This window comes from Bubalus kerabau, chromosome 18, assembly GCF_029407905.1.
Source record: "Bubalus kerabau isolate K-KA32 ecotype Philippines breed swamp buffalo chromosome 18, PCC_UOA_SB_1v2, whole genome shotgun sequence".
NCBI classification, from domain to species: Eukaryota; Metazoa; Chordata; class Mammalia; order Artiodactyla; family Bovidae; genus Bubalus; species Bubalus kerabau.
Window position 1 is genome coordinate 2,439,327 of NC_073641.1, and position 21,771 is coordinate 2,461,097.

General features: G+C 48.2%; 1 protein-coding gene and 1 long non-coding RNA gene across 4 annotated transcripts in view; one reads left to right on the plus strand and one right to left on the minus strand.

Moving 5' to 3' along the window:
- Nucleotides 1–21,771, minus strand: part of SLIT3 (slit guidance ligand 3) — a 781,214-nt gene that overhangs the window by 123,218 nt on the left and 636,225 nt on the right. For all 3 annotated transcript variants that reach the window (XM_055554942.1, XM_055554941.1, XM_055554944.1), the window contains exons 11-12: nt 15,812–15,883; nt 12,143–12,214 (exon numbers count right to left, since the gene is read on the minus strand). In XM_055554942.1, coding sequence (XP_055410917.1) covers nt 12,143–12,214; nt 15,812–15,883 — 144 coding nt within the window. The remainder of the gene's footprint in view (nt 1–12,142; nt 12,215–15,811; nt 15,884–21,771) is intronic.
- On the plus strand, nt 2,686–13,102 carry LOC129633148 (uncharacterized). The gene is made up of 3 exons (XR_008704920.1): nt 2,686–2,746; nt 3,784–3,928; nt 12,876–13,102. It is a non-coding gene; the product is annotated as an uncharacterized LOC129633148 (long non-coding RNA).

The window sequence follows — 21,771 nt, forward strand, 5'->3', positions numbered from 1 at the left end:
TTTAAAAAATCTGGATATTTCTGTCTGTCTCTCTCTGTCACACATACACACACAGACCATAAAAGATTTTTATTTTCTCCTGGAAAAAAAAACAAACCAGCTGTCCTAGTCACACTGGGTCTCCTGGGGGCGGTCACGGAGCAGCTGCCCTCTTTAGATAAGACGTGCGCCCCGTGGGCCACTGTCCTCATCGTTCCCTAGCGCCTGCCCCTCTCAAGGGGACTGATGCCGAAGCTGAAGCTCTGAGACTCTGGCCACGTGATGTGAGGAGCTGACTCATTGGAAAAGACCCTCATGCTGGGAAAGACTGAAGGCAGAAAAAGAGGCAGGCAGAGGATGAGACGGTTACATAGCATCATGGACTCAATGGACATGAATTTGAGCCAACTCTGGGAGATAGTGGAGGACAGAGGAGTCGGGCGTGCTGCAGTCCATGGGGTCTCAAAGAGCTGGACATGACTTAGCAGCTGAACAACAACAGCAGCAACAACTCAAGCTTATTCTCCCTACCTTGTCTGACTGCTGCTGCTGCTAAGTCACTTCAGTCGGGTCCGACTCTGTGTGACCCCATAGATGGCAGCCCACCAGGCTCCCCTGTCCCTGGGATTCTCCAGGCAAGAACACTGGAGTGGGTTGCCATTTTCTTCTCCAATGCATGGAAGTGAAGAGTGAAAGTGAAGTTGCTCAGTCGTCTCCGACCCTTAGTGACCCCATGGATTGCAGCCTACCAGGCTCTTCCATCCATGGGATTTTCCAGGCAGGAGTACTGGAGTGGGGTGCCATTGCCTTCTCCGACCTTGTCTGAGTAGGAACTGAAATTTGAGACCTGAGGGCAGATTCACAAAGACAAACTGCAGAACTGGGTTCTGGGGAATGCTAGACACCAGATAAGGAGGGTGGCCACGGGGAGAGTGGAATGGCGCTCCGATCCGCCTTGAAAGGGCATCCAGATCGCAGGCCACTCTGGCAATGCTCCTCACCCATCAGGACTATTGAGGCTTCTTGTTTTGATCCAGATGCTTTCTTGTTCCCCATTGCTCCTAGACCTCTCAGCATGGGATGCTATCGCAAAGATGGAAGGCATCAAAACAACCCAGGCTGGCACGATTATGAGGCAAAGATAGCGCGAGCAGCAGGAGCAGAAAGAAACACAAAAGGGCAGCGCCTCGGGGTCACTTATTCTCCCCAGGAATGCTTGGCTCCCTAAGGCAAGACACGTAGGTGCAGGGAGAGATAAAGCTAAGCTGCTTATCCAGATTTAGATGCCCAGGACCGCCTCACTGATCCCCAGCACCGGCAGCATCCAACAGCCTGTCCTTCTGTCCCATCTCCTCTGGGAGGAAGGTTGGCAGCTACTCAGCTCAGTCTGGCTTCCATAAAAGGATCTCTCAGCTATCCGGTACAAGAGGACAAGAGCTGCAGGGGAATTAAAAAAAAAACAACAAACACCCTAAAAACACTAAATTAAAAAACCCTACCCTATGATGGAGCAAAGAGACAGTAACTAACTATTTGAAATAGGGTTCAGCAATTCTGTAAGAAGTTCGGAACACAAGCCTTCTCCCTCTTTCAATGGAGGGATTGATTCTGTCGCCATTCATCCCCCTTTGAGGAGCAGTGGTATAACGGCTGTGCGAATTAATAATAATGTAGCATTGTCTCGAGAGACTGCAGCTTTGTGAGCAGCCCTGTGTGAAAGGTTTTCCAAAGCGCTTTTCACGTAGTGTCTCCTTTCACCCTCACAGTAGCACTGCGATCGTCCTCATTTTGGGGGATGAAGAAATTGAGGGTCAGAACGGTGGTGGATTTAACCAAGGTGATAGTGAAGCTCCAGTCTACCTGAGTGCAAAGTTCATCTCTCACCCACCATATGGAGAGAAAAATCCGTATTCTGCCCCTGTACTTGGTGGAAGGTATTCCCTGTCCCTGGGGAGCTATTTTTGCTAGCTTGGGAACGCACCTGGGCACACTTCAGGTTGATGGAGGTCTGGCTGGGTCTGGAAGACTGCTTGCCTCTTGGCTGTGAAGAGGCATCAGGAGTCCCGCTGGCTCTTAGCGAGTGCCCGGCACCAGGTGGGTGGGATGGGATGCCCTCTGAAATGCTCACTAAACTTCCATGGGCACGATGGCAGGCTCTTCCCTGAGTGGCCTGCACCTGTGCAAAGCAGGGTCTCAACCTCCAGAGCCCACTGACTAAATGCTGACTGCGGAGCTGGTACACTCAGCCCTGTACTCCCCTCAACCTGGATTCTCACATGAGGCAGACCAGGGGAGAGCGAGGAAGCAGAGACAACAGCTTCCCTTACGCAAGACGGGACACTCCAGTCCACCTCGCACAAGAGACAGCCTGGTACTCGGGGTCCAAACTTTGATCCCCAACTAGGTCTCAGCTTGACGGCCTGGTGGATCCAGTGAGGGGGAAGGGCTTGGAGGTATATTCTGTTCATAAATATTTCCCCGGAAGCAGATCCAACCATCTATTGGGGCCATCTGCTCCCAGACCCACCTCCCAAAGGAAACTCAGAGGCCATATAAACAGAAAAGAGATGGAGGTTGGTGGGGATGAGGGTTCGAGAGGATCCTGTCAGGTGAACCTGGGGCCACATGACCTAACAGGTAATAAACACTGCGTGTGGCCAGGCGCTCTCCCAGCCCTTTACAAATAATAACTTGCTGAATCTCCCGACAGCCTCAAGAGGTAAGTGCCCCTCCGTCCAACAGATGATACCTCTGGCACACGCAAAGCGTAAGTACCTTTGCCTGAAGTGGCACAACTAGTAAGTGGTAGGTCGAGATCTGGATTCATGCTATTTTAGTTCAAAGACTTTGCTCCTATTCCGACTGTGGGAAGTGCCTGCAGCTTCTGGGAGGAGGTGGAAGTTGGTTTTTTGTAGCCACTCCCATTGACTTAGTGATGATTCTACAATGAAATGAAAGCACAGAGCCATGCTCCCCTCAGAGGAGATCAAGGAGAGTGGAGCACGCGCACATCCCCTTCTAAATTTATGTCTAACCGCTAGCTCTGTGAGGCACTCTGCTACCCGCCTCTTCACCGAGCATTTTCAGCTTCCACATATGTTCCATGTCAAGAGGTATTAGCACTCAGCCCATTGACTAACCAACCTAACAATGCTGCTGAGAGATTATCCTTTCCAGAAGTTGTTGCCTTCAGAAAAAGCAAAGTGGGCAACAGAATCCATGGAGAGTGTCAGAGCTGGAGCGTGGGGTGGAGAGAGGTGGAATAAAATATCCAGAGTCCTGGGTCTGGGCTGAGGAAGGGCCCCTGCCTCCAGGCCTGCTGCGTGATCAGGCCTGGCTCGACCGCGAGAATCCCAGGGGCTTCCATCACTCACAGCAGCTTGTAGCCTCCTCCACTCAGGGTCCAGGTAACAGGAGGAGATGGGCCACAGAAGGGAAGAGAGGTTCACCCTGACCCCCACCCCCAGTCTCTCTAAAGAGGCCACAAGTTCGAGGTTCACTTGGCAGCAGCTATTCTTTCTCATGACTGGCTCTGCTCCCGTCTCTGGCTACAGGAGCAGTAATGGGACAGCGGACCACTGAGGCCGCCTTTCTAGCTCTGCCCTTGCCCACATCCCCTCCTCCGTTAAGATTCCCCTGAGCTTACAGCCTTAGCCACGAGGTTGAGAAAACACCAACTTCTGGAGTCAGGTTTAATGATAAATTGCATCAAAATCACCTTGGCAACGCCAGTGGTTCACACATTGATTCAGTGGCCTGAGCTCTCATTTGAATGATATTTATATTCTCCACATCTGCCCACAGGTCTGCGGAAGACAGCAGTTTAAGGCTATTCCTCCTACTTATACTGTTTGTCTGCAAATGCCAAAAGCATAATGCAAACCCCGATGCACAAGGTGTTCTTAGGAAACTGGTGTCAAGAAAGAGGGTAGCAGCCACGTCCTGGAGAGTAAGTGAAGCCCTCCTGGGAAAGACCACGGGACAGGAGGATGAGCCCAGCTTCCTGCCAGGAACCTGGGTGCTTCATGGAACCTCCTTTTCTTAAGTGAGGCTGAGGGGGGGGCGCGTGGTCAGCTTCTGTTTCATAAACACTCAGATGTTTATCATGCTATGGAGGGGAAAGGTGGTACCGACGACCTCAGGGCATAACCCTTTCTCTGCCTCCTCCAGTAGGGGAATCATTTTTCAAGAATAGGTTACGGGGAACATGCCCAGTGGTGGGATTGCTGGGTCATACAGAGATGTGGATGGACCTAGAGTGTGTCATACAGAATGAAGTAAGTCAGAAAGAGAAAAACAAATACTGCATCTTAATGCATATAAATGGAATCTAGAAAAAATGGTACAGATGAACCTATTTCCAGGGCAGGAAAAGAGATGCAGATATAGAGAATAGATATGTGGACACAGTGGGGGTAAAAGAGGGTGGGAAGAATTGGGAGATTAGAATTGACGTGTCTATGTGTACGCATGCTAGGTCACTTTAGTCACGTCCGAGCTTTAGTCGCGTCCGACTCTGCGACCTTATGAACTGCAGCCCGCCAGGCTTCTCTGTCCATAGGATTCTCCAGGCGTGAATCCTGGAGTGGGTTGTCATACCCTCCTCCAGGGGATCTTCGCAACTCAGGGATCAAACCCGCGTCTCCTGCATTGGCAGGTGGATTCTTTACCGCTGAGCCGCCTGGGTAGCCCCGGACATGTATACACTGCATGACCGCAACAGACAGCTAGTGCAACGCTGCTAAAAAGCACAGAGAGCTCAGCCCCTGTGTGATGGGATAACCTGGAGGGGTGTGATGGGGTGGGTGGGAGTGAGGTTCAAAAGGGAGGGGACATGTGTACACATACAGCTGATTCACTTCGTTGCACAGAAGAAACTAACACAACATTGTAAAGCTATTTTATTCCAATAAAAAAAGGAATGGGTTGCAAAGGCTCTGTTATGAAAACAGAAATTCACTGTGTGTCCCTGTGAGTATTTCCCACTATTAAGCACTGGCATAAACTATTAGTGAGGATGCCAATTAGGGGAGCCATTCTGGACCCCTGATTAAGCTGCAGTATTTAGAGTTGACCCCTGCAGTATTTAGAGTTGACCCCTTTGTATCTTCTCTTTTAAAATTTTTCCTTTAGAATTAACCCTCTGCCATCCTGAAACTCTTTATCTACTAAGTGTAACAAGGGCCACTCTCTTGTCTTTGAATAAACATGCTCTCATCCCTCCCATATGAAATATGAGGGATTTATTTTGACCTTTGGTAACCTCCTGAGGCTTCCCAGGTGGCTCAGTGGGTAAAGAACCTGCCTGCAATGCAAGAGACACTGGAGATGCGGGTTCAATCCCTAGGTTGGGAAGATCCTCTGGAGGAGGAAATGGCAACCCACTCTAGGATTCTTTCCTGGGAAATCCCATGGACAAAGAAGCCTGGCGGATTACAGTCCATGGGGTCCCAAAGAGTCACACGACTGAGCATGCATGCAAGGCAACCAGAGGGAAGCTGAGATACTGACAAATCAGACAAGGGAGCCAGCACCTGCTCTCAGGAGATGGAGGGCTTGTGTGAGCTGGCTTGCTCCTTTCTTCCCCAACAGCTACTAGGGTCACACTTGCCTATCTGATTACTACCTGGTTCTGAATCAGTCCTTTAAGAGGGATAAACCCTTTAACAAGGATAAACCATCCACTCAATGACCAAAGCATGGAATGATTCCAGAATTTAACTCTCCCTAAGAGACTCAGCTTCCCTTAGGGAGCTCCAGATACACAAGAGAGGGAAGAATTCCTCCCTCAAGAATGCATGACAAGGCTTCCCTGATGACTCAGTGGTAAAGAATCCACCTGCCAATGCAGAAGTCACGGGTTCAATCCCTGATCCAGGAAGATTCCACATGCTTCGCAGCAACCAAGTCCGTGGGACACAACTACTAAACCCATGTGGCACAACTACTGAAGCTGTGTGCCCTAGAGCCTGTGCTCTGCAACGAGAGAAGCCACCGCAGACAGAAGCCTGTGCACCAGAACTAGAAGGTAGTTCCTGCTCGCCACAACTAGAGAAAGCCTGCGTGCGGTAAGGAAGACCTGGAGCAGCCAAAAACAATGCATGACAGGGACTTTCCTGGCTAAGACTCCACACTCCCAGTGAAGGAGGCCTGGGTTTGATCCCTGGTCATGCTAGAGAAGACTCCTAAGAGTCCTTTGGACAGCAAGGAGATCAAATGAGTCATTCCTAAAGGAAATCAGTCCTGAATATTCACTGGAAGGACTGATGCTGAAGCTGAAGCTGAAGCTCCAATACTTTGGCCACCTGATGCGAAGAGTTAACTCATTGGAAAAGACCCTGATGCTGGCAGATTGAAGGCAGGAGGAGAAGGGGGCGACAGAGGACAAGGTGGTTGATGGCATCACTGACTCAATGGACATGAGTTTGAGCAAACTCTGGGAGATAGTGAAGGACAGGAAAGCCTGGCGTGCTGCAGCCCATGGGGTCACAAAGAGTGGGACACAGCTTAACAGCTGATCAACAATAACAGGGAACTAGGCTACTAAGAGTTCGAATGCCACAACTAAAGATCCCACGTGCCTCAGTGAGGTTCTGCACTCGGCAACAAAGATCTCGCTGCAACGAAGACCTGGTGCAGACAAGTAAATTAAAAAAAAAAATAATAATAGAAGGAATGCATTACAAAGTAAGTCTGCTTCTACTTCTGGAGAGAATTCTCATCATCTCACCTTAGCCCAGTCTTTTAAAACAAGCAGCTTCTTGACCGCCCTCTCACTGAGTTCAGGGCAAACTCTAGTGGGGATGAGGACAGTGAACTCGAGGAAGTGCCACAGGAGACAGTGAGCCCATGCTTTAGACTGAGGCTAACAAGAGGAGCTGAGTAACAGTTCCATGGTACTTCCTCCTTGGCTTGAGAGAGTGAGGAATTCTTGTTTCATGTATCACCAAACTAGCTCTGCAGATTGACCCACGACTGGGTCAGACGCAGATGTCTGGCAGGGACTCCACGTTCAGAGTGCTCGGGTTCCAGTGCTCCATCACTTACACACTGAGAGACAATGGCCAAGCTACCTACATCATCAGTTGCTGAGTTTCTACATCTGTAAAATGAGCCTCTCATCAATACCTTCCTCTTGGCATGGTTGTAAAGGTTAGATGAGGAGATGTACATGAAATTGCTTAGCACAGGTTCTGGAGCATATTAAGTCTTCAATAAATGTTATTAGCAGCAGTAGCTGTACTAGTGAAATAGCTGGTGAGGGAAAGTGAGCTATAGGGAGTTAAGTTTTGCTCACTGCCCTGTAATTGGCAGGTTGCTTGGAAAACTCCAAGACCCTTCAATGGTCTTGTCTGCCTTCCAAGAAAATCAAACAACAGGTGCCTGGGTTGCCTTAACTTCTCCCAGCCCCAAGACAGTGTGGCTAGGGTTAAGACCTCCTGGAGCAGGTTTAACATCTACTGGAGCCAGGATTTATGTGAAAGCTTCCACCTCAAATGACTGCCCACCCCACCTGAGTGTCTCTCCCATGTGTGCTGTGCAATCAGTGAGCACTAACTGAATGCACTGACCCCTGGGGAGCTGTAACATTGCAGCCTGATACCGCCCATCCAAGGAAGAAGTGATGGCTCTGGAGACATTCTCGCTGCTTGCTTCCCTGCATTAGAGAGGGCCAATTCCTGAGCTGCAAACTCACAAATCTGGGGGCATTTTGGCTGGACACACACTCAGGATCACAATCTCCAGGAGCCCAGGAACCACGGTGGGCAGGGGAATGGTAAGATCTAAGCTTTCACACTAAAGTTTCCAGTGATAAAGAGGGTAGATGGAGCCTGGGAGAAGAGGACAGGTCACTTCTCAGGTGATCAGAGTTGGGAGTACACGTCCAGTGGCATGTCCCGTCCTAACCATGATTCTGAGATGTCTCCATGTGGGAAGTTTCAGTTCCCCGCAGCTTACAATGGAATGTCTCGACACACTTCTTGCCCAACTGGGCCCCTGACTTGCATCCTAGCAGCCTGTCTCAAGGAAGAAAGCTGGCAGATTCGTTCATACCCTCAAAGATCATAAGGGTTGTTCGAACTAAACAACAAATGTGTGTTTATACAGATGTAAGTCTGTACTTTTAAGTCTGTAGTCAGTATTTATGCAGATGGAAGTCTGCAGCAACTGAACCTTTTAGGATTAATTACGGGGAGACATACTATTTTCAAACACGTGAAGAATATGAGAATAGCCTTTTCTGAGTTTTGCAGAAGCCATGACTGAAGGTTAGTATAAGAAATAGCTGGAGCCCCTTTGCTGTCCACCTGAAACTATCACAACATTGTAATCAATTATACTCCAATATAAAACGCAAAGTTAAAAAAAGAGAAAGCACTTCCTGACCTTTTCAGTACGCTGAGAGAATTCACCACGGAAACCATCTGCACAAGAGCAGCAGGGTTTGTGCCAGCGTGTGCGGGACATGATTCTACACCAGCTGGGACAGAAGCTGTCCGGGAAGCGCTGAAGATTTTGGAACTCCAGCTAAAGGAGGTGACTCTTGCGAGGCTGACACCCAGAAGACAGGGTACTGGACTTGCAGTCCCTTCCCAGGGCTGCTGAAGCTTGTTCATGGAGACCTATTGGCTGCAGCCTCTGAGAAGCCCTGAAGACTGAGTTTCCCGTTAGTGTTGGCCATCTGCCTGAAGCAACAGGGCATGAAGATGACCCGGGAGGGATGGGTACCTAACAGGCTGGCCTAGTGTAGTAGGGTGGCTGAAAAGTTTGGGGACACGGGGAAAGAGGGGATGGGCAGGCAGGACAACTAGCTTCAACACACCTGCTTTATTATGGGCTGAGTATGAACGCTGCTTATTGTACTACAGTGGGCTGGTCATGGAACTAGAGCGGCTGTCTCTTGTTTACAGTCATCTTTTTACTCTAATTTAATGTGTATAACATGAAAAGTACGGGCACATGGGAATTTATAAAGAAGTGCCAGCTATATTTAAAATGGCTAACCAACAAGGTCATACTATATAAGAGAACTCTGCTCATTGTTATGTGGCAGCCTGGTTTGAAAGGGAGTTTGGGGGAGAACGGATACATCTATTTGTATGGCTGAGTCCCTTTGTTGTCCACCTGAAGCTATCAAAACATTGTTAATCAGCTAGACCCCAATATAAAACAAAAAGGTTTTTTTTTAAGTTCCAGAAAGGAAACATCCAAGATCATTTTGGGTGACAGAGACAGCTTGGCTTTTTGCTGTTGTTTTTCAGTCACTAAGTTGTGTTTGACTCTTTGTGATCCCTGTGATCTCTGGACTGGTACTGCCAGGCTTCCCTGTCTTTCATTATCTCCTGGAGTTTGCTCAAACTCATGTCCACTGAGTCGATGATGCTATCCAATCATCTCATCCTCTGTCACCCCTTTCTCCTCCTGCGCTCAACCTTTCCCAGCATCAGGGTCTGTTCCAATGAGTTGGCTCTTCACATCAGATGGCCAAAGTAATGGAGCTTCAGCTTCAGCATCAGTTCTTCCAACGAATATAGTTGCTTTGTGATGCGACCATAGTTTGAGAGACGGAGAGAGAAGAAAAAACACAAAACCCTTGCAGAAAGCTTTCAAGTCAAAGGAAAGGAAATTTCCCAGACTAGCAGGGTATTCTAATCAGAGCCTTCTTATCAGAATGTCTCCAGTCTAACAAGGAGAATCCAATCAGAATCTGTTTTCTAATTTGCTCAACACCAGGTCAGAGCCCAATGACGGCTACTGTTGCTGGTTCTTTCTGGAAAGTGAGGAACTTGAGTTGTGTCAACTCTTGGTCTCAAGGGAAGAGAAAAGCTTTGTCTTCACTCCCAGATATTCAGCTCCATCAGCTCAAAGTAACGAGACGCAACCAGAGTTTTTTGCTGGCCTATGCAAAGCTCTAGTCATCTTATGACTGCTGTCAGCTGGGAGCTGGAATCTATTTCCTTTTTAAAAAACATGCATTCAGGACTTCCTTGATGGTCCAATGTTTAAGAATCTGCTTTCCAGTGCAGGGGACGGGGGTTTGATCCGTGATCAGGGAACTAAGACCCCACATGCTGTGGGGCAACCAAGCTCAGGCACCACGACCAGAGAGAAGCCTAAACACCGCAACGAAACTCCTTAGTGCTGCACCTGAGTGCTGACACAGCCAGATAAAACAGCAGATACATAAACAGAGCGAACGGCAAGAAACACGGCCCCCGAGCGTGCGTTCGTGACACTGTTGCTGTATGCCCTGCACCCTGCTGGGCACTTTGATGCGTTCTATGTTTCTCCCTAATGCCTACAAGGGCATATAGCTTTCAACAATCAAAACACGACTGTAACAGGATATCTACCCCAGCCCAGTGAAACACGACACCTCCGAATCTCCCTCTAGGCCATCCTATTGTTATCTTCTGGCAGGGGATTAATAGGTACAGTCAACTGGCCTTCTGGTGGCAGTTATACCTTACATGTTCTTTGCTTCAAGCAAAGAATACCATCTGTGAACCCCCCCAGCTCACTGCAGAGCCCTGACATGTCATTCTAACAAATAGCCACAAAGGCCCAACAAGGGCTGCGACCCTTGAGCACTGATAGGTACACAGAGCCACACACAGAGAGACAGACACGGAGACAGAGGTGTGCAGGGCTGGACAAAGAGGAAGCAGAGAAAAAGACACTGAATTTTCTTTCTCTGCCTTTCCTCTTCACTGAAACAAGCCTGCCCAGTGCTGTGATGGATGCCCTGTCTGAAAACTAGCTGGCCACCTCATCCAGGCGTGATTCATGTGCTGATACTGTGAGGAGACTCTGTCCAGGGCTGAGTCTTACAGGGCACAGAAAGGGTAGAGAGCAGAGATGTGGGAAGAAAAGGCTAAAGGAAAAGCCTCACTTCCTTTTTCTTGAAGAGTCTTGGGCGTCCCTGTGTGAGACGCACTGTGAACCTTCTTCTATCCACCCTTGCTCCTGACTGCCCACCCATCTGGAGATAAAACTTGACTACATTGTCAGCAAGCTTGTGATGGAGCTTCACTTAACTGCACACGGGAGGCAGGAAGGGCCCAGGCCCCTTCTGTAAGGGGCCTGCGACTTGGAGGTGATTTTACAAGGGAGCATGTATGAGTGCGTGTGTGCGTGCACACACACACACACACACACACACACACACTCATCTGTACTCAGATGCATGCTTCTTGTGGTATTCAGAGGTGTGGGGGCCTTCTGAGCCACAGGACCATGTAAGCTCTTCTCCAGCTTCCACACCCATTTTCTGTATGATTGAGGGCAAGTCATTTATCTCTCTGAAACTTGGTACTGTCCATTGCTAACAGGATACTCAAGATCATTTCCTAATACCAATAGGAATTATGATGTGCAGACATGGATGTGTACGTGTATACACACACGTGTACACACACACACACTTCCCACACCCACAGTACATGCGTGTAGATGCTACGGCTACCTGATCACAAACCAGGGATAATTCTAGCCTGATCATAAAATCTTAAAATACAAGATGAGCTAAATTCCTTTCCTTGTCTCTCCACATCAGAGTTCACTTACTTTCTTCAAACATTTAAGCTCAAATGACCAGAATGAAATAAATGCAAATAAATAATCCCAGAGCTTAAAATTTGAGGCAAGAAATCCTCCTTTAAATTAAATAAACACCTCAGCCATATCTTTCCCAGATAGAGTCACAACAGTGACTGATTATGCTCCTAATTATTTCACTGCCCCACCCCTACCTCCTTCAAGGTCACATGTCTACCGTCAGCTCTGTTTCAGCTTTAGTATTGGAATACAGTGTATGAATGTTTTAGTTCCCTAAATACTGAGGATTATCGTGGGATTCGACTCTGGCTTAATTTCTAGCCCCCCAAGCCTGAGGGTGGTGATTCTTGCTCGGGTCAGGCTCCCAAGCTGCATCACCTAGCTTGTTCACACTGACTTTAGCCTTCCTCTGCCAACTCCCCGGCTCTCTTTCCACCAACATGAGGCGGTGGAGGTGAGGGCTGGACAGCTCAAAACAATTTCTTTTTTCCTTTTAATGAGCACAAAGTCAAAAGAAGAACTCTACAGAGCATGGCTCAAAGTTTGCAAAAAAGAGCCTGTTAACCGTTCTAGAGACAATATTAGTGACAAAGTTCCTACTCACAGCAGCTGCAGGGACACCAGCCCATCAAATAGTCCCTTGGGAATCTCCGTGATCTTGTTTCCGTAGAGCACACTGGAAAAGAGCAGAGGGGACAGTGGTCACTGTGGATGAGAGGCCACTGTCACCCCTTCACGCAGGAGGTCACCACCTTGGCCCATTCCGGTGGGATCTCAGCATCGCCTTCCCCAGCCCGCCTCTTCCCTCCTCCTCACCAGTGAGACAGCGAGCTCGCGCCTCTGAGGCTGGAGGGGCAGGCCACCCGAGAGGCGAGGAGGAAAGGACTCCATCCTCATCTCCTCCTGGGCAGCCCCACTCAATAAGTAATCCACAATAGCAAGACACAGTCCCTTTGTGGTGTCTCCCGGAGCTGCTAATATGACTCACACCCTGGCAATAAATAAGACGAGTGGGAAGCCAGCCAGCCCTGTGTTTTCTTGTCTTCAATGGGTATTGATCAGGCTGAGCCCAGCCTACAGAATGTTTCCTTTTAATATCCTGTTCCATCCTAAGGAATTCCTGAACTGAGTCCTTTAATCATCCATCTAGACTGGGCTTTGGATATCTGGGGTCCTACCCAGATGGCTCAAGGACTGGAGTCAAGAACCAGCTCTTTGGAAAAACTAGGGAGCAAGGAACTGTTATTGCAGTAATAGCAGCTTCTATATTCCAGCCTCTTTTTCCCTTCTCTGAGCTCCAGGAACCAAGGAATTCTTTTTACCCTTCTGTCTTCCAGCCTACGGAGTCCCTCACACCGGGTCTCCTATTCAAGGGCTGGTCTCTGGTGACTTCTGACGCACCAGAAGTGTGGGGAAGAAGTCTCCTGAGTCTGGCTCTTCCGTAGACACTGCTGGCTTCTCTTCTCTCATCCGTGGCACAGACTTTGATGATCTCTTGAGTCCAGCCTCCTCTGAGATGGAGGGAACTTAGCTAAGAAAGATCTTTTAAAAAAATGTTTCCCTCTTGAGGCCTGGAGCACACTGAATTAACTCAAGATTTGATTCCCGCTCCGATTGCAAATCCAGGCTGTGACGTGTCTTTGAGGAGGCAAAATATTTGGATGAGGAAATGGTAAATGGGAGTGATAAACCCACCCCCCATTTTCCAGACACCACCAGGAGAGAGTAAGTGTCCCGCTCAGCCTGCGGGTGTGTTTCATTAATGTTTCAACAAATTAATGACTAAATAAAAGTCAGCATGCTGGCTCAGGCTCCCATTTGTAACTCATATGACTGTCTCCCTGCTCACTGTGGCAAATGCAGTACTATCACTGTCTGCTCGGCGGCAGATGGCAGGCCCTCCAGTGCAGCAGGGGCTGGTGGGTGACGGGCAGGGTGGGGAAGGGGGTCCTTGAATCACAGGTCCACGTGGGGTGTGCCTAAGCCTCAGTGGGTGGAAGCCACTCTCTGGAGGCTGATGGGGGCTTCTGGGCATAGACCTGTCTGCCTGTATCCTCAGCTCTTTCCTGGACTTCCCTTCCCACCTTTCGGATCTGGCCTTAAACACCTCGTCCTTGGAAGGTTCTCTTGAATATCTCAGTCAACATTTTCTGTCTTTCTGCATTTGATTTTTTTTAAATTAAGTAACAGTTTACATACATTAGTCACTATCACCTATTCTTTTATTACCTCACCCCTTTTCATTATGTCATGTTATATTATTACACATTTATTCATTTTAAAGATTTTCTGTGTCTCCTCTACAGCCCCCTTTAATAGATGAATAGACCCTGTGTGTGTGATGACATCATGTGGACTGTTCACGGCTGGCTCCCTAGAGCTGAAAACTGAGCAGGATCTAACACGGTGAACGCCTGTTTGAGAGAACGGTGCACAGGTATGGGGTAAGCCCTTCTTGCCCTTTGTTTTGGCCGCTCCTCACTCTGGGCAGGGGGTGTTGTGGTTCGAAGCCCCTTGAGGCCAAGACTTGCCTGTCCAGTCACGGCCACTTTCTCAGAGCCTGTGAGGCTGCTCAGCACGTGGTAAGCATCTGTTGAATGGATGATACGTGTACTGGGGATGAGAGCACTTCATTTAAACAATGCCCTGATGGAGTTCAGAATTGGCTAGTGGCATGCCAGTTTCCCATTTGGCAACCAGATTGTGAATTTCTTTTCCTGTAAGACAGGAAGTGTCTCACGGACCTCAGCAGGCTCCCAGACCCCGGCAAAGGGAAAGCAGAAGGGGACAGGAGGGCGGGGGCAGGGAGAGGATCCTGGTGGCAGACAGCCACTCTCCCTCCTCCTCTGTGATCTTCAGCACAATAAGCAGACACTAATCTTACGCACAATCCTGTCTTTGATATCCCAACCAGATGTTCTACCTGATAAATGAAACTAATTTACTCCGCCAGCAGCAGGCAACAGCTGAATCAAGAGACCTCCCTGTCTCCAGCCCCTTCCCAGCAGGATAGGGCCAGGTGGGGGAAAATGTGTATCTTGTTACCTGCCCACTCATCAATTAAACAAATAGGTTGCACAGAGAGACAAAGCACGGACAGCTCGCCTCTGAGCATCCTTTTCCTTGCCAGGTAGGGCAGGTCACCAAATAATACAAATATCAACTGATGACACCTTAGCTGTATCTTGTACTTTTCACGTTATCTCAGGATGCAGTATAGATGGGGATCAAGAGCATGGTTCTGGAGACAGACTGCTTGGGTCTAAATCCTGCCTTTCTCACTTGTTACTGTGGACTCTGGATATCCAAAGTTACATTTGTTTATTCAACATGTCTTTTTTTTTTTTTTTTTGCACAATCACTACATGGCAGGTACCATTTGAGGTACCAGAGGTTCAGCCAGGACCAAAAGAGACAAAAGCCTCTGTTTGTATAGAGTTTAGATGACCCAGTTTTTAGATGAACCATTAAAGACAGATGAGGACAGGTTTCCTATTTTAGGTCCTTGTGAGGATGAAGTTTGCAAGCCTCCTAGAAGAGTACCAGGTACACAGTAAGTGCTCAGTAAGTACTGCCAGGGATTGTCGGGACTGCAGTCATGAACGCATTTCAGGCAGGAGAGGTGTCACTGTGCCATGTTGCCTGTGAGGGAACATGCACACCAGATGCAAGTGATGGTCCTGTGCCACAGGGCAAGTCACCAGCAGGGTCAGAACAAAGCTCTATGCCTTCCTGTCCCAGAGGGTCTCTGAGCCCCTGCTGGGCACAGCTTTGGTTCCATCCAATAGCCTGCTTTCGGGTTTCAAAATCAAAGGAAGGCTTACAGGATGGGGTTGATGCCTTCTCAGAACAATAGCCATGAGATTGGTTTGGAGAAAAAGCCTTAAAATCAGAGGAAGAAAATGAGATCCTCCCTAGACAAGGCCACATGCATGGAAAACACGGGCACATGGTACTAATCATACATTACAATCCTCTCTCTCCATCTCCCCGGACAGTGCTGCCGAGGTGGGGGAAGGCGGTTGGAGGAGAAGATGCATTCGAATTAGAAGCCAATAACTGGGAAGGCTGGTGGGCACTTAATCAATACAAATAATGCATTTGGGTTGTAGAAATATTCCCCAAGATCAATTTCCCCTGAAGAAATATTTGTTTCTTTTACCAGGTTGCCACAAGTGTGTAAGGGAACATAAAACCTTGATAAACACCGCCTGGAAAATATGAATGCATCCCTCTCCCACTCCCACCCCACATGCCTCTGCTCCCCACTTACAGTGACGTGAGCGACTTCAGACCCTGGAAGGCATCTGGAGCAATGTCTGAGATCTGATTCTTGCTGATGTCTCTGAAAAATTAACAGGGAAGTCTGAGAACACAGCTCAAAGGTATGATATGGCCATATCTGAGGGGTGGACCAAGCATTGCAGGTATGCAAAATGGTGAGGATGAGTTCATCAATTTATTTATTTATAGTGCGAGAGCAGGTCTTAAAGATCATTCAATTCAAATGCCTCATGATAAAATGCGCTATATATGTGTATCCCTCTTCTTGGCTTTCAAAGCACGCTTACTCGTGGCACCTTGACTTTGACATACGGCCATGCACATGGCAGCCTTCGCTCTGCAGGTGGGAAATGGCACCCAGTCGATGAGGGCCTTATCGTAGGTTGCAGAACCAGGCAATTATAGCATAAAGGAAGCAAAAGCCAGCTTCGCCCAAACATAGCCCAGGGTTCCTGTGAGCCTCACCTTCCTGTGTAATGTCTTGGCAAATGCTTATTTTTCTCCCATAAAGTCCTGAGTCATTTTGCCTCCCCCTGACCTGAATGGAGGTTTTGAGCAGTGACTGCAGTCTCTGTCTGGTTCAGTGCATCTTCAGCCGTGTGGTATAAAGACATCATGAGAGCCTCACGGTGACTTTGAGACATGTGAATGCCACTGGCAATGCTCCTTGGATGGAAGCAAGCCCAGGGTGGTGAAGACCAGAAACAATGTGAGTGAGAAGGATACTGTGTGTTAGAAGGCAGCTAACCCAGCCTTGGGGCATTGGGATCTCCCCTATCGGGAGGTTGCTCACTTCGCAGCACCCCAGTGACTTCTGAACACCCACATCTAGTTCTCACTAACGACATTTCCCTGAGTGCAGAGATGTCTCTTAGGAGTCATTAGCTCAGAGACAGCCTCTGGGCTCCTGTCCCTGGATGTGGAGATGCTCCAATTTCCAGCTACAATGAACTCTGGTGCCTCATCTTTAACAAAATAAATCAACGGGTCTTTGCTTTTGTGAAGAAGAGGGGAAGTTGGGGACCTTGGAGGGTCAACAAGGAGGAGACAGGGGAATATTGAGAAGAAAGCTTGTCTAAGCAACTGCTTCTGGTGAGGTCAGACGCCCGGCTCCCCTAGCCTCTTAAGTGCATTCCTTGAGCCTGTTTCTCTACTCCTTCTGCATGTGTGTGCTACGTCACTTCAGTTGTGTCTGACTCTTTGCAACCCTATGGACTGTAGCCTGCTAGGCTCCTCTGTCCATAGGATTCTCCAGGCAAAGAATACTGGAGCGGTTTGCCTATTACCTCCTCCAGGGGATCTTCCTGATCCAGGGACTGAACCCCTGTCTCTTATGTCTCCTGCACTGGCAGGCGGGTTCTTTACCACTAGCACCACTTGGGAAACTAGCCTTCAGAAGGGCTGCCCGACAACTTGTGCTTAGGTCTCTGCTCCCCTTCCTCCCTGTTTCCATGGCTTGTGAGTTGAAAGCTGCTTCTCAGGTTAACGTTTCTTAGGCACAGCTGGTGGGCTTATCCCTTGAGCAGGCAAGAGTGCCTCTAACAAATCCACAGATTGTGCTCGCAAACTCATCAGCTTACACCAGGCTTTTCTTCAGAGCTCTTTTTTTTTGTATAAGGGTCTTAACAAGCAAATGCCCCAGATTACCCTAATCTTGCTGGGCCTCAGCGTGGCTGCCTAGTAAGGCACTTCAGGCAAGTGCATAGTCTGTATTTAGATCATTCCAGTGAGAAAGCCTGTTTTGTTTGGTGATTTTTTTTTTTTTTTTGGTGACATTCCTAGTGGGATGTCCCTTCAAGGTCCTGAGCCCTTTACCATGTGAGAGAAAATTCTGTGACCAGTGGAGAAGCCCTCTTTAGCCTTGTCAGTGCAAATTAGTTTTAGGTTCACAGCTAAACTTCTGGAAGCATTTTTCTCTAAGGACAAGGTGAGATGTCTCATGATTTGAAGATGCTGGGGAGTAGACGTGGGATTGCTCCCCCCGCCCCCACAGTGGCTCAGCTGGTAAAGAACTTGCTGGCTAATGCAGGAGATGCAAGCAATTTTGGTTTGATTCCTGGGTCAGAAGATTCCCTGGAGGAGGGCATGGCAACCCATTCCAGTATTCTTGCCTGGAAAATTCCATGGACAGAGGACCCTGGTGGGCTAGAGTCTGTAGGGTCGCAAAGAGTCGGACATGACTGAGTGCCCAGGCATGCATGCACGCAGACATTGGAGAAGTGATAGTTTAGCTGGGAACTGACTGTGGTGGTTCTTAATTCTGTAGGAAGGAAATAAGCAGCCATGGGGGTTAAAGGACCAGGAGTGACAAGTGATCAGACACAGCAATTTGGGCACAGAACTGGCATCTCCAGTCTCCTTTCTATTTCATCGAGTTGGGTGCAGAAGGTGGTGGCCCTGGACAGGAAGGCAGCCTAGGAAGGTTGAGTGCCCACCTATCTCCATGCCTGATCCCCCCAGTCCACATCAGGTGGTCCCAGAGCTGATTCCTGGTGTCTGGGTCACCCTTGACTAGTGGTTCTCAAACCCCATTAGAAGTTTATTAAAATGCACCCACAAGGGCTCCCCTGATGGTTCAGTGGTTAAGACTCCATGCTTCCAATGCAGGGAGCCCAGGTTTGATCCCTGGTTGGGGCACTAAGATCCCACATGCCACGAAGTGAGGCTAAAAGATTAAAAAAAAAAATTAAACACACCCATAGAAAGTCTGATTTGGCCAGCTGGGGAATTGGGGTTAGAAACCTGCATACATAACAAATCTCCAGGTGATTCCAAGGCAGGTGGTCCCTGAGTTGTACTTGAGATCAGTATTTCAGAATATGGTTAGTCTCAAACCTACCCCAGTCCCCTGGATGATGGAGAGGAAGTGGCCTTTGCAAGCTGTTCAGAACAGAGGGTAATTTCCAATGCTGATGAGGGTCAAGTGGGGAATATGAGCTTAAAACACTAGAAGTTGGTGGAACTTGTGGAATATTGCTCTGCCTAAGAGCATGGGAGGGAAAGAACTCAACATCTTGAAGGTGTGGCCTTCAAGTGTCAGTGCTCCCGCTTAACCAGCCCTGTAAGGCTGGCATCCTCCCTAATCCCTCCTACTCTTTATTTTCTTGGGCTCCAAAATCACTGTGGATGGTGAGCACAGCCATGAAGTTAAAGATGCTTGCTCCTTGGAAGAAATGCTATGACAAACCCAGACAGCATATTAAAAGACAGAGACATCATTTTGCCAACAAAGGTCTGTATAGTCAAAACTATGGTTTTTTCCAGTAGTCATGTATGAATTGAGGGTTGGACCATAAAAAAGGCAGAGCACCAGAGAACTGATGCTTTCAAACTGTGGTGCTGGAGCAGACTCTTGAGAGTCCCATGGACAGTAAGGAGATTCAACCAGTCAATCCTAAGGAAATCAACCCTGAATATTCACTGGAAGGACTGATGCTGAAGTTGAACTTCCAATACTTTGGCCACCTGAGGCGAGAGCCAACTCATTGGGAAAAAACCCTGATGCTGGGGTCTTTTCCTCTCCTGACGAGGGCAGGAGGAGAAGGGGGCAACAGAGGATGAGATGGTTGATGACATCACTGACTCAACAGATGTGAGTTTGAGCAAACTCTGGGAGATAGTGAAGGATAGGGAAGCCTGGCATGCTGCAGTCCGTGGGGTCACAAAGAGTCAGACACGACTGAGTGAGTGAACCACAGCACAACCTTTATATTAGATTTTACCTGGAAATACTTTTTTTACACTAAGCTGACCACTTGAAATTCATTCTATTCAGGAACAAAGACATTCAATCAGGAAAGCTTTTTTTTGTCATTGGAATGGAGATAAGAAGAGGATGTGGTTCATTCATTGTTGAAGGAAAACATCTTTCTGTGAGATAGTAGAGATAAACTGGTCACATACGCCTGGGAGGAATTCACCCTTTGTGTTTTAAAATCTATTTTCACCAGGGACCCTACATCTCCCAAGCCCTTGCACTTCAGTCTAGATTTCTGACGTTAGTCAGAAAAAATTTTAAGTGCTCTCTCTTTCCTACCACCATCCTCTTGGGAAGGAAAAAAAGAGCATCATAGTAAATATCAATAGCATCAAAATGATCAAAAATGAAATTCACTCCCCAGGTCATAACTGAGAAGGTCTTATGAATTTTGAATGCACAGATCGTGGCAATTCTAAGCAGATGGAGAAAGGGCAGTAAAACATAGCCATGTTCTAAATTACCTGGACTTCACAAAAAATTAGAGTAGTCACTTAAATCATGCAAGAGATAGAGGTTGGGGCAGTGAATGAATTTGTCATTTTTCAGTGAAATTACTATCTGGCTGCATAATCAAGCTGGGCTTTAAAAATGAATTGGGAGGGTGGGGATGGAAAATGAGCTGGAAAAGCAGGGAGACCGGGAGATGAATGGCCTAAGATTTTAAATATTAAGGCCTATATTTATACAGCCCCTCCAACAGGAATGCTGCCTAGTGGGAGGAAGGAGAATGTGCTCAGGGCTGGCACATTATGTTGGTTTCTACTTCTGGAACTGTACCAGGAGAAAATCTTGTTTGGTTTGGATTTCCAGGGAGATGGGAAGTTGGTTTCCTGATATCTGAGGGTAAAGCCTGACAATGCCACTGTTTCTCAGGGGTATTTATTTTTAACATAAAAGGAGCCAGCAGACACTTAACCTCTTTAATGTAGGCCCTCCTACTCAAGGGAGACTGATGAATCAGCCTGCAGTGGAAGGGAACAAAACCAAGCCCATGCCTATTTCTACCTGCTCTCTCTCCTTCCTTTGTCAGGGCAGAGAAGGAAGCAAACGCAATGAAAATGGCATCGTGATTACTGGGCTATCATAAATGATTTTTTAGTTTGGAAAAGGGATGAGAGCCCCCCTCCCAGTTCTTCATGTCTATGATGGCAATGGTTGCGGGTGTATCTGAGTCCTACTAGCCTCCCTTCAGAGTGCCCCACTCTGACTGACTCACAGAGAAGTGCTCATGGCAGTCATGTGAAGGGGAGGGGCGGTGCTGATGACGTTGCCACGATGGTGGGGATGAGGGCAATGGGGCTCAGAGGCTGTGAGTCACGTTGGTGTCACCAGGTCCTGGTAGGATGTAGTGATGGCGTAATACTGGATGTGGTGGTAATGGCCATGATTCGGATCATCACGGCTGAGGGTGATGATCTAACCTTCTTATCTTACTTAGAAAGATTAGAAAGTCCTGACCATGGGTCTAAAGGGTCCATAGGACCTGGCTCTTACCTACCTTTCCTGCACAATCTCCGCCACTTTCCTTTTCATTCACTCCATTCTGCCTCACTATTGTGCAAGCCATCCTGAGAGCTCATCTAGACGCCCTCCCTTCCTTCCTTCAGGTCACCCACACAGAGGGTTTCTTGGGCCAACCCTCCTGGGGACGGCCTCTCCATGACTCTCGTCCCTTCTTTTATTTTATTCCATAAGATGGTACAGAAAACCCCAAACGAGCTTTTTGGCCAACCCAATACTTTCTAGTACTGATCAATTTCTGATATTTGCCCTCCCACTCGAATGTGTAAGCACCATCAGAGCAGACTTCATCTTAGTTTGTCTTCTACCCATAGATGCCAGCACAGCTCTCTACACCCAGTGGACACCTGCTAAGCATTTGCCAGCTGCATGTGTGCATGGTGGTACGGGTGTTGGTGATGGTGCTGTGGGATGATACGGAGTCACTGTCACATCTCTACTGAAGCGCCTACTTGAGGTCCACATCCCCAAAGCCAGAGGGCAGTAAAGCGGCGAGATGGGACCTTCTTTAGGCCAACACAGTCCCACCTCCTACCCAGATAATTTTACCGCATTGTAGCTGGAGATGCCTAAGCTCTGAGATGCCTGAACCCACACACCTTCCCATCTGAAGGCTACACTCAGGCCGCACCTCCCAGTCTTGGGAGACATTCCAGGTCTAACACTGA